Source organism: Salvelinus namaycush, chromosome 18 (genome assembly GCF_016432855.1).
Source record: "Salvelinus namaycush isolate Seneca chromosome 18, SaNama_1.0, whole genome shotgun sequence".
Classification (NCBI taxonomy): Eukaryota; Metazoa; Chordata; class Actinopteri; order Salmoniformes; family Salmonidae; genus Salvelinus; species Salvelinus namaycush.
In genome coordinates this window covers 38,890,518-38,902,792 of record NC_052324.1, presented here as the reverse complement: position 1 = coordinate 38,902,792, position 12,275 = coordinate 38,890,518, and the positions used below count along the sequence as shown (strand labels likewise).

Sequence of the window (12,275 nt, the reverse complement as noted above, 5' to 3'; positions counted from 1 at the left end):
GACCAGTCAGGTGTTAGTGTTGTGTTTGGTACTGACCAGTAAGGTGCTAGTGTTGTGTTAGATACTGACCAGTCAGGTGTTAGTAGTGGTGTGTTTGGTACTGACCAGTCAGGTGTTAGTAGTGTTGTGTTAGGTACTGACCAGTAAGGTGTTAGTGTTGTGTTTGGTACTGACCAGTCAGGTGTTAGTAGTGTTGTGTTAGGTACTGACCAGTAAGGTGCTAGTGTTGTGTTTGGTACTGACCAGTAAGGTGCTAGTGTTGTGTTTGGTACTGACCAGTCAGGTGTTAGTAGTGTTGTGTTAGGTACTGACCAGTAAGGTGCTAGTGTTGTGTTAGGTACTGACCAGTAAGGTGCTAGTGTTGTGTTTGGTACTGACCAGTAAGGTGCTAGTGTTGTGTTAGATACTGACCAGTAAGGTGCTAGTGTTGTGTTTGGTACTGACCAGTCAGGTGTTAGTAGTGGTGTGTTTGGTACTGACCAGTCAGGTGTTAGTAGTGTTGTGTTTGGTACTGACCAGTAAGGTGTTAGTGTTGTGTTTGGTACTGACCAGTAAGGTGCTAGTGTTGTGTTTGGTACTGACCAGTAAGGTGTTAGTAGTGTTGTGTTAGATACTGACCAGTAAGGTGTTAGTAGTGTTGTGTTTGGTACTGACCAGTAAGGTGCTAGTGTTGTGTTTGGTACTGACCAGTAAGGTGCTAGTGTTGTGTTTGGTACTGACCAGTAAGGTGCTAGTGTTGTGTTTGGTACTGACCAGTAAGGTGCTAGTGTTGTGTTTGGTACTGACCAGTCAGGTGTTAGTAGTGTTGTGTTAGGTACTGACCAGTAAGGTGTTAGTAGTGTTGTGTTAGATACTGACCAGTAAGGTGCTAGTGTTGTGTTTGGTACTGACCAGTCAGGTGTTAGTAGTGGTGTGTTTGGTACTGACCAGTCAGGTGTTAGTAGTGTTGTGTTTGGTACTGACCAGTAAGGTGTTAGTAGTGTTGTGTTAGGTACTGACCAGTAAGGTGCTAGTGTTGTGTTTGGTACTGACCAGTAAGGTGCTAGTGTTGTGTTTGGTACTGACCAGTAAGGTGTTAGTAGTGTTGTGTTTGGTACTGACCAGTAAGGTGCTAGTGTTGTGTTTGGTACTGACCAGTAAGGTGCTAGTGTTGTGTTTGGTACTGACCAGTAAGGTGCTAGTGTTGTGTTTGGTACTGACCAGTAAGGTGCTAGTAGTGTTGTGTTTGGTACTGACCAGTAAGGTGTTAGTAGTGTTGTGTTAGGTACTGACCAGTAAGGTGTTAGTAGTGTTGTGTTAGGTACTGACCAGTAAGGTGTTAGTAGTGTTGTGTTAGGTACTGACCAGTAAGGTGTTAGTAGTGTTGTGTTTGGTACTGACCAGTCAGGTGTTAGTAGTGTTGTGTTAGGTACTGACCAGTAAGGTGCTAGTGTTGTGTTTGGTACTGACCAGTAAGGTGTTCCTACGAAGGAGTTGGCAGGAGAAGCTATAGAGGCAGAGCCGAAGTCTGCCAGTTTGACCAGGCCAGGCTCTGTTAGCAGGATGTTTCCAGCTTTTACATCTCTAGAGAGCACGAGAGAGAAAGAAGGAAGGGACAACACAGACAGCATGGTTTAGGGTGATGGGATATTGTTAGGACGCATTATGTAGCCTTTACAAAGGATTTATGAATGCACAAATAAAGACGGACACCGTAAAGTGTTACAATATGTTTGTAGTACACTTCTCTGTCTTTGTTATTTATTTATCTATGATATATCCAAAAAGCACATGACAGGAGCTCAACTCCAGCTTATTAATAAAGACATTTCCTTCAGCACAGAAAACAGTGAGAGGACACTTTTTAAGTCTACTTTTGAGGCATAAAACCTTACAATTCATTTATGAAATTCTGTGGGGAATCATTTTTATTTAAAAAAAAAAATTCTCAACTTTGAACATAGGCCTACATTTTAAATCAGTGACATAACGACCTGTAGGAAAACAATGCTTGTCAGAGAATTTAGGGCTTGGGAATTACTACTGTAATAGTGGATGCCTATCCTATTAGTGTATAATAAAAGAGTAACACGTGTCTTTATGGGAGCATAGTAAAATGATACGGGCTTCAGCACGTAATAACATTTTCCGTTAGTGACGTTCAAGAGGGCTTGTTGGAATGCACATTGAACTGAGATAAGGATTGCCAGATATTACGGCTCTGATACAGTTATCTCTGATGACATCATTATTACCTAGCTGTGAAAACAGAGACACCACTTATCGTCTCATCATCAGTTCAAACTTTTAAAATCTGTTGTCGAGGAACATTTTAATGTGGAAACAGACGGGTAGACTCGACCGACCACTCACCTGTGAATCATATTACGGGAATGTAGGTAAGCCAGTCCCTGCAAGGCACCATGGGTTATGGCAGCAATTTCAACCTCTTGGAGCGGTTTCTTATGAACTAGAGAGGACAGAAAAATAAACCAGAAGGGGAAAACCGTCAGAGCTATCTAGAGACACAGGGTACAGTAATCTTCCCTTCCTGATTTACACACGACCACAAGCAACCCCAACAGCATCTGGCTATTGGGTAAAGGGTTGGGATATTAGGGTTATAAAACACATTCAGGGCTCTGGTAGAACTATAGCCTGGTCCCAGATCTGTTAGTGCCATCTTGCTAACTCAATGACTATAGAGAGGTGTTAAGACAACGCAAACAGATCTGGGACCAGGCTAGTTGAGCAAAGCCTTGCCAAGGAGTCAAATGGCAAAGTGGAACTACACTGGAGAAATTTCAACAGCACTTCACACACACACACCATTACATTTACATTTAAGTCATTTAGCAGACGCTCTTATCCAGAGCGACTTACAAGTACATACATTCATACTTTTTTTGTACTGGCCCCCCGTGGGAATCGAACCCACAACCCTGGTGTTGCAAGCGCCATGCTCTACCAACTGAGCCACACGGGGCCAACTGAGCCACACATGGCTGTTTAAAATGGTATCCATGACAGCCAGGATGGGACACAAACACAAGTGCTATATATACAGTGGGGAGAACAAGTATTTGATACACTGCCGATTTTGCAGGTTTTCCTACTTACAAAGCATGTAGAGGTCTGTAATTTATATCATAGGTACACTTCAACTGTGAGAGACCGAATCCAGAAAATCACATTGTATGATTTTTAAGTAATTAATTTGCATTTTATTGCATGACATAAGTATTTGACACATCAGAAAAGCAGAACTTAATATTTGGTACAGAAACCTTTGTTTGCAATTACAGAGATCATACGTTTCCTGTAGTTCTTGACCAGGTTTGCACACACTGCAGCAGGGATTTTGGCCCACTCCTCCATACAGACCTTCTCCAGATCCTTCAGGTTTCGGGGCTGTCGCTGGGCAATACGGACTTTCAGCTCCCTCCAAAGATTTTCTATTGGGTTCAGGTCTGGAGACTGGCTAGGCCATTCCAGGACCTTGAGATGCTTCTTATGGAGCCACTCCTTAGTTGCCCTGGCTGTGTGTTTCGGGTCGTTGTCATGCTGGAAGACCCAGCCACGACCCATCTTCAATGCTCTTACTGAGGGAAGGAGGTTGTTGGCCAAGATCTCGCGATACATGGCCCCATCCATCCTCCCCTCAATACGGTGCAGTCGTCCTATCCCCTTTGCAGAAAAGCATCCCCAAAGAATGATGTTTCCACCTCCATGCTTCACGGTTGGGATGGTGTTCTTGGGGTTGTACTCATCCTTCTTCTTCCTCCAAACACGGCGAGTGGAGTTTAGACCAAAAAGCTCTATTTTTGTCTCATCAGACCACATGACCTTCGCCCATTCCTCCTCTGGATCATCCAGATGGTCATTGGCAAACTTCAGACGGGCCTGGACATGCGCTGGCTTGAGCAGGGGGACCTTGCGTGCGCTGCAGGATTTTAATCCATGACGGAGTAGTGTGTTACTAATGGTTTTCTTTGAGACTGTGGTCCCAGCTCTCTTCGGGTCATTGACCAGGTCCTGCCGTGTAGTTCTGGGCTGATCCCTCACCTTCCTCATGATCATTGATGCCCCACGAGGTGAGATTTTGCATGGAGCTCCAGGCTGAGGGTGATTGACCGTCATCTTGAACTTCTTCCATTTTCTAATAATTGCGCCAACAGTTGTTGCCTTCTCACCAAGCTGCTTGCCTATTGTCCTGTAGCCCATCCCAGCCTTGTGTTTTAGCCCTGATGTCCTTACACAGTTCTCTGGTCTTGGCCACTGTGGAGAGGTTGGAGTCTGTTTGATTGAGTGTGTGGACAGGTGTCTTTTATACAGGTAACGAGTTCAAACAGGTGCAGTTAATACAGGTAATGAGTGGAGAACAGGAGGGCTTCTTAAAGAAAAACTAACAGGTCTGTGAGAGCCGGAATTCTTACTGGTTGGTAGGTGATCAAATACTTATGTCATGCAATAAAATGCAAATTATTTACTTAAAAATCATACAATGTGATTTTCTGGATTTTTGTTTTAGATTCCGTCTCTCACAGTTGAAGTGTACCTATGATAAAAATTACAGACCTCTACATGCTTTGTAAGTAGGAAAACCTGCAAAATCGGCAGTGTATCCAATACTTGTTCTCCCCACTGTATGTATGTATATATATATATACTCAGCAAAAAAAGAAACGTCCTCTCACTGTCAACTGTGTTAATTTTCAGCAAACTTAACATGTGTAAATATTTGTATGAACATAACATGATTCAACAACTGAGACATAAACTGAACAAGTTCCACAGACATGTGACGAACAGAAATTGAATAATGTGTCCCTGAACAAAGGGGGGGTCAAAATCAAAAGTAACAGTCAGTATCTAGTGTGGCCACCAGCTGCATTAAGTACTGCAGTCCATCTCCTCCTCATGGACTGCACCAGATTTGCCAGTTCTTGCTGTGAGATGTTACCCCACACTTCCACCAAGGCACCTGCAAGTTCCCGGACATTTCTTGAGGGAATAGCCCTAGCTCTCACCCTCCGATCCAACAGGTCCCAGATGTGCTCAATGGGATTGAGATCCGGGCTCTTCGCTGGCCATGGCAGAACACTGACATTCCTGTCTTGCAGGAAATCCCGCACAGAACGAGCAGTATGGCTGGTGGCATTGTCATGCTGGAGGGTCATGTCAGGATGAGCCTGCAGGAAGGGTACCACATGAGGGAGGAGGATGTCTTCCCTGTAACGCACAGCGTTGAGATTGCCTGCAATGACAACAAGCTCAGTCCGATGACGCTGTGACACACCGCCCCAGACCATGACGGATCCTCCACCTCCAAATCGATCCAGCTCTAGAGTACAGGCCTCAGTGTAACGCTCATTCCTTCGACGATAAACGCGAATCCGACCATCACCCCTGGTGAGACAAAACCGCGACTCGTCAGTGAAGAGCACTTTTTGCCAGTCCTGTCTGGTCCAGCGACGGTGGGTTTGTGCCCATAGGCGACGTTGTTGCCGGTGATGTCTGGTGAGGACCTGCCTTACAACAGGCCTACAAGCCCTCAGTCCAGCCTCTCTCAGCCTATTGCAGAGAGTCTGAGCACTGATGGAGGGATTGTGCGTTCCTGGTGTAACTCGGGCAGTTGTTGTTGCCATCCTGTACCTGTGTGATGTTTGGATGTACCGATCCTGTGCAGGTGTTGTTACACATGGTCTGCCACTGCCAGGACGATCAGCTGTCCGTCCTGTCTTCCTGTAGTGCTGTCTTAGGCGTCTCACAGTACGGACATTGCAATTTATTGCCCTGGCCACATCTGCAGTCCTCATGCCTCCTTGCAGCATGCCTAAGGCACGTTAACGCAGATGAGCAGGGACCCTGGGCATTTTTCTTTTGGTGTTTTTCAGAGTCAGTAGAAAGGCCTCTTTAGTGTCCTAAGTTTTCATAACTGTGACCTTAATTGCCTACCGTCTGTAAGCTGTTAGTGTCTTAACGACCGTTCCACAGGTGCATGCTCATTAATTGTTTATGGTTCATTGAACAAGTATGGGAAACAGTGTTTAAACCCTTTACAATGAAGATCTGTGAAGTATTTTGGATTTTTACGAATTATCTTTGAAAGACAGGGTCCTGAAAAAGGGACGTTTCTTTTTTTTTGCTGAGTTTATATATATATATATATTATATATATTTACACACACACACACACACACACACACACACACACACACACACACCCACACCCACACACACACACACATGAGTCGGGGCAAGGTCAGGAATGTTGGGAGACTGAACAGGAACATTCATAGTGGAATATTGCGTGGAGAGTTTAGAGAAAAGGCTCATCGCAAACCATGAATGTTGAATCATTAATAGATTCATTGACCACATGCTCCGAAAGCATCCAGCTAATTTCGTTGTGTTTGGATTTTGTAGCCAAAAATGTTCTTTGGATGAACTGTGTGTGTGTGCACTACTCACCCTCTAGTAAATCTGATGCGGAGCCTAGGCAGTACTCCATCACCAGCTGGAAGAGACAGAGAGAAAGGTCAGAGGTCAGAAGTTTATAACATAAAATTGAGAGAGTGCACAGAGACAATGTGTGAAAGAATGGTGGAGAGAAAGAGAGAGAGAGCCTGCCCACAAAATGAGGTGGAAACTGAGCTGCACTTCCTAACCTTCTGCCAAATGTATGACCATATTAAAAGACACATTTTTCCCTCAGATTACACAGACCCAGAAAGAATTTGAAAACAAATCCAATTTTGATAAACTCCCATATCTACTGGTTGAAATACCACAGTGTGCCATCACAGCAGCAAGATTTGTGATCTGTTGCCACAAGAAAAGGGCAACAAGAACAAACACCATTGTAAATACAACCCATGTGTTTATTCATTTTCCCCTTTGTACTTTAACCATTTGCACATCATTACAACACTGTATATAGACATAATATGACATTTGAAATGTCTCTATTCCTTTGGAACTTTTGTGAGTGTAATGTTTACTGTTAATTTTTGTTGTTTATTATCTATTTCACTTGCTTTGGCAATGTAAACATATGTTTCCCATGAATATAAAGCCGTTAGAATTGAATTGAAATTGAGAGCAAGACATTGATGCAGCTCTGCCACAGTCCACTGACCCAGGCAGTGTTATCTTTCAAGTAGCAGCCTTTATACTCAATGGTGTTTGGGTGGCGCAGCTGCTCCAAAAACTTGACCTCCTTGATGATGTCCTGCCATTTCTGAGGAGAAAAGGAAGGAGAGGGAGAAGGAGAGAGAGAGAAAGTGAGAGAGACAGAGAGAGAGTTTATGGATAGGTCAGTTACAATTACACAAGAGAGGAGTTTGAACCTAACCCTTGACCCCAACTCTGACATAAATCTCAACACAAGGCCTTGTGGATCACAGGGAATGTTGAACCTCTGTTACAATGCCTGATATGTGACCGTTCGAAAGGCCAGGTTGTGAGTTCAAAGATAGTGAGTTGTGACCATCATAATGTCCATAGGGAAGGACCTCAGACTGAGTGAGTGTTGTCCATGGAAAGTTGAACCTCTGTTTCAAGGACTGAGGTGTGACTGATAAAGCAGACAGGGGGAATGAGTTCCAAGTAAGTTAGTGCTGTTTCAAGGCCTGAGGCATGACCATTCTAGTTTGAGTTCAAAGTGAGATGTGACCATCTGTGGTCAGAGTGACTTCTGAGCGAGTGAGAGCTGGCCATGGAATGTTTAACCTTAGGTGTGACTGTTATAGTGGACACACTGAGTGACTTGGTTTGGCCAGTATAGCAGTCAGTGAGTGACTTTAATGTGTGTTGGAGTTGTCCTCTCACCTCGGTGGTCTGTTTGCCATTGTAGGACATCTTCTTGATGGCCACCACCTCTTTGGAGTAGGAGTTTCTGGCCTGTAGGGGAGAGAGACAGGGGAGGGTGTGAGTGAGAACGAGACAGAGAGAGCGCGAGACAGAGAGAGCGCGAGACAGAGAGAGCGTGAGAGAGACACAGAGAAAGACACAGAGAGAGAGAGACAAAGAGAGAGAGAGATGGGAGGGTGGATGTGAGAACAGGCATCTCTATATAAATACACCACAGTGGTATGAATACAGGATATGGGCCCATCTTTTATAGAGCCGTCATCAGTATTAAGACCATAATTTGTTAACCAGATTGTGCTGCAGTTCACATTTAGTAAATTACTAGTAATAAGTGAATAGTCCTTGCCAGAGTCAATTCATTTGCAAACCCAAGAGGAGCACTTGATATTCAATTCAATAAGTATCTGAAACATAGACAGCATCCAGTTGGAGTCTAAAATCTGGTACAAATGGGTCAAATTATAGTGATACATCTTTATACAGTTAGAAGCCAGTTTATTAGGTACACCACCCCATTAAAAAAAATGGTTTGCTCCTACAGACAGTCACATGACCGTGGCTTGCTATATAAAGCAAGTAGACAGGCATTCAGTATCTGTTTGACTGAAAGTTAAAATGGCAAAATTAGTGAACTAAGTGACTTTGTGCGTGGTATGATGGTTGGTGCCAGACACGCCGGTGCCAGTAGCCTCCTGTGCTTTTCACACAGCGTCTAGGATCTACTGAGAATGGAGCGACAAACAAAAAACATCCAGTCAGCGGCAGTTCTGTGGGACAAAACAGCTGCTTGATGGAGGTTGAAGGAGAATGGTAAGAATCGTGCTAACAGCCACAAACAGGTAAATCACAGCACAGTACAACAGCGGTGTGCAAAACGGCATCTCGGACGTTCCTTGTCACGGATGGGCTATTCCACCGGACAACCACACCGGGTTTCATTCATATCAGCTAAAAAGAAGAAGCAGCTCCAGTGGGCACATGATCACCAACACTGGACAATTGAAAAGTGGAAAAACATTGTCTGTTGCTTGTTGCGTCATGCTGATGGCAGAGTCAGGATTTGCATAAGCAGCATGAGTCCATGGCCCCATCCTGCCTGGTGTCAACAATACATGCTGGTTTTGATGGTGTAATGGTGTGGGGAGTGTTTTCCTGGCACAAGTTAGGTCTCTGGATACCAATTGAGCAATGTATCCACACCCCAAATAATTCAGGCTGTTCTGTAGGGAAAAGGGGGTCCGATCAGGTACTAGATGGGTGTACCTAACAAACTGACTGATGACTCCGGGTCAAATGAGAACAAACTAGAAACAATAATCAACTGTCTCTCTTCATTGACATCTCCACTTAAGGAGTTACTGAACAAATATGAAAGTACAGATTTTAACATCACAGGAAACTCCCCCGAGTTGAGATATGAGCATAGAGGAAACAGGCTGTTATTCAAAGAAGCTAGAAGCTAGGCACAGTACTTAACCTGCTGGTGGCCCATCTACACACAGTAAGAACATCATTATAGTCTCTGCCCCTCGGCATGGCTACATTTTAGAGGCCCCCCTCTTGGCGGTGTAGAGAAATATTTGAATTTAAGCCAAATTCCTGCAATTCTACACATTTCTCCATGGAGCTGAGAGAAATGTTTGCAGTTTTAAAGGTAATTTCCTATGCATTTTGCCATGGCTAATGCTATTATTTTTCTCAAACATAAGATTAAATGACACTACCATTCAAAAGTTTGGGGTCACTTAAGAAATGTCCTTGTTTTTGAAAGAAAAGCAAATTTTTTCTCCATTAAAATAACATCAAATTGATCAGAATTACAGTGTAGAAATGATTAATATTGTAAATGAGTATTGTAGCTGGAAACGGCAGATTTTTTATGGAATAGCTACTATTTAATGAAGCTGCCAGTTGAGGACTTGTGAGGCGTCTTTTTCTCAAACTAGACACTAACGTACTTGTCCTTTTGCTCAGTTGTGCACCAGGGCCTCCCACTCCTCTTTCTATTCTGGTTAGAGCCAGTTTGCGCTGTTCTGTCTAAAGAAGCCCAGTTTTATTGCTTCTTTAATCAGACAACAGTTTTTCCCTGTGCTAACATAAATGCAAAAGGGTTTTCTTTTAAAATGATCAACTTGGATTAGCTAACACAACGTGCCATTGGAACACAGGAGAGATGGTTGCTGATAATGGGCCTCTGTACACCTATGTAGAAATTTCATTAAAAAAAATCAGCCGTTTCCAGCTACAATAGTCGTTTACAACATTAACAATGTCTACACTGTATTTCTGATCAATTTTATGTTATTTTAATGGACCAATTAAAAACTTGCTTTTCTTTAAAAAACAAGGACATTTCTAAGTGACCCCAAACTTTTGAACGGTAGTATATATACTGCTATATTCATTGTTTTTGGACTTTGCAATTCTCCTTGACTGTCTAGCTCTTATTTTGGTCATTGTTAGTTCTCATAGATTATATATTTTCTACATACAGTGCCTTCGGAAAGTATTCAGACCACTTGACTTTTTCCACATTTTGTTACGTTACAGCCTTATTCTTAACTGGATAAAAAAAAAAAAAATCAGCAATCTACACACAACACCCCATAATATTTAAACTCCCCAAATACAGGTGTGCCAAGCTTGTAGCATCATATCCAAGAACACTCCAGACTGTAATCGCTGACAAATGTGCTTCAACAAAGTACTGAGTAAATGGTCTGAAAACTTACGTAAATGTAATATTTCCGTTTTAAATTTTTAATAAATTACCAAAACAGTTTTTGCTTTGTCATTATGGTGTATTGTGTGTAGATTGATGAGGATTTTTTTTAATCCATTTTAGAATAAGACTAATGTAACAAAATGTGGAACAAGTCAAGGGGCCTGAATATTTTCCATATGTTATATCTGTTTTAAGACATTGAAGTTTACACTGAAAGCATTTGATTTTTTTTACACTGTTTGGATTTAAGCGACCTGAAAAAACGTTTGGTGGCCAGCCCAATAATTTAAATGGCAGAAAAATCCCTGTAAAATTAGCTAAATCTCCCAATAAGCTATTCTTGTAGATCACAGACAGCTGGGTAGAGAAGTGTGTCAATGACCACAATAAAGGCACAAGGATTTCATCATAGCCAGCCATATCAGCTAGACAGACTGACCACCTCATCCTCACGCAGTGGGGTTTGGTGACATGGTACTTTTGCCATAGAAATGTAATTACTAGAACAGGATAAAAAAATATTTAAACTACGGCAATTTGACTGGAACACTTAAAAAGGGTTAATCTGGGATTGGCACATGCATTTCTGGACTTTTAAATTAATGATACATAGCCATTGACCTCTGTTGTTTTTCGAATCCCAGATTGCCGCTTTAAAATAAGTCGATTTTTGTAATTCTATTTCTGTAGCCTTGTCTGGTAGATGACTGGACTCAGAAGAGCAGTAATGCCTGCCAACCCAGGTCCAGTAAAATATCCTGAACTACTATCAAAAGAACAGTGTCAAGGGGGACAATAAAAGGCACCAGGACTCTATAGCCAGCCATATCAGCCAGACTGCTAGGCTGACATTGAGTCCTGTAGCCTTATGTGAAAATGACTGGATTCTATGTAGTAGTAATGCCCTACTATCTATCCATCCATCCATCGCCAGCTGTCCTCGCCACATAACCCACAAAACAGCTGTCTTAGAAGGAAAGACTTCAGAGTATGCCTTTTCTCCACCAGCCTTGCATCCTTGGAAGGGGGTAGAGAGAAGCGAGGAGAGGGGTAGAGGGAAGGGAGGAGAGAGAAGGGAGGAGAGGGGTAGAGGGAAGGGGGAAGATAAAAGAGAGGAGAGGGGTAGAGGGAAGGGGGTAGAGAGAAGGGAGGAGAGGGGTAGAGGGAAGGGGGTAGAGAGAAGGGAGGAGAGGGGTAGAGAGAAGGGAGGAGAGGGGTAGAGGGAAGGGAGGAGAGAGAAGGGAGGAGAGGGGTAGAGGGAAGGCAGGAGAGAGAAGGGAGGAGAGGGGTAGAGGGAAGGGAGGAGAGAGAAGGGAGGAGAGGGGTAGAGGGAAGGGGGTAGAGAGAAGGGAGGAGAGGGGTAGAGGGAAGGGAGGAGAGAGAAGGGAGGAGAGGGGTAGAGGGAAGGCAGGAGAGAGAAGGGAGGAGAGGGGTAGAGGGAAGGGGGTAGAGAGAAGGGAGGAGAGGGGTAGAGGGAAGGGGGTAGAGAGAAGGGAGGAGAGGGGTAGAGGGAAGGGGTAGAGAGAAGGGAGGAGAGGGGTAGAGGGAAGGGAGGAGAGAGAAGGGAGGAGAGGGGTAGAGGGAAGGCAGGAGAGAGAAGGGAGGAGAGGGGTAGAGGGAAGGGAGGAGAGAGAAGGGAGGAGAGGGGTAGAGGGAAGGGAGGAGAGAGAAGGGAGGAGAGGGGTAGAGGGAAGGG

General features: G+C 43.8%; 1 protein-coding gene across 1 annotated transcript in view; it reads right to left on the bottom strand.

The window, feature by feature from the left end:
- LOC120062946 (serine/threonine-protein kinase TAO3-like) overlaps positions 1–12,275 on the bottom strand; it is an 88,658-nt gene that overhangs the window by 53,242 nt on the left and 23,141 nt on the right. Inside the window, exons 3-7 of the mRNA XM_039012999.1 lie at positions 7,813–7,884; positions 7,121–7,222; positions 6,454–6,499; positions 2,353–2,449; positions 1,450–1,563 (exon numbers count right to left, since the gene is read on the bottom strand). Coding sequence (XP_038868927.1) covers positions 1,450–1,563; positions 2,353–2,449; positions 6,454–6,499; positions 7,121–7,222; positions 7,813–7,884 — 431 coding nt within the window. The remainder of the gene's footprint in view (positions 1–1,449; positions 1,564–2,352; positions 2,450–6,453; positions 6,500–7,120; positions 7,223–7,812; positions 7,885–12,275) is intronic.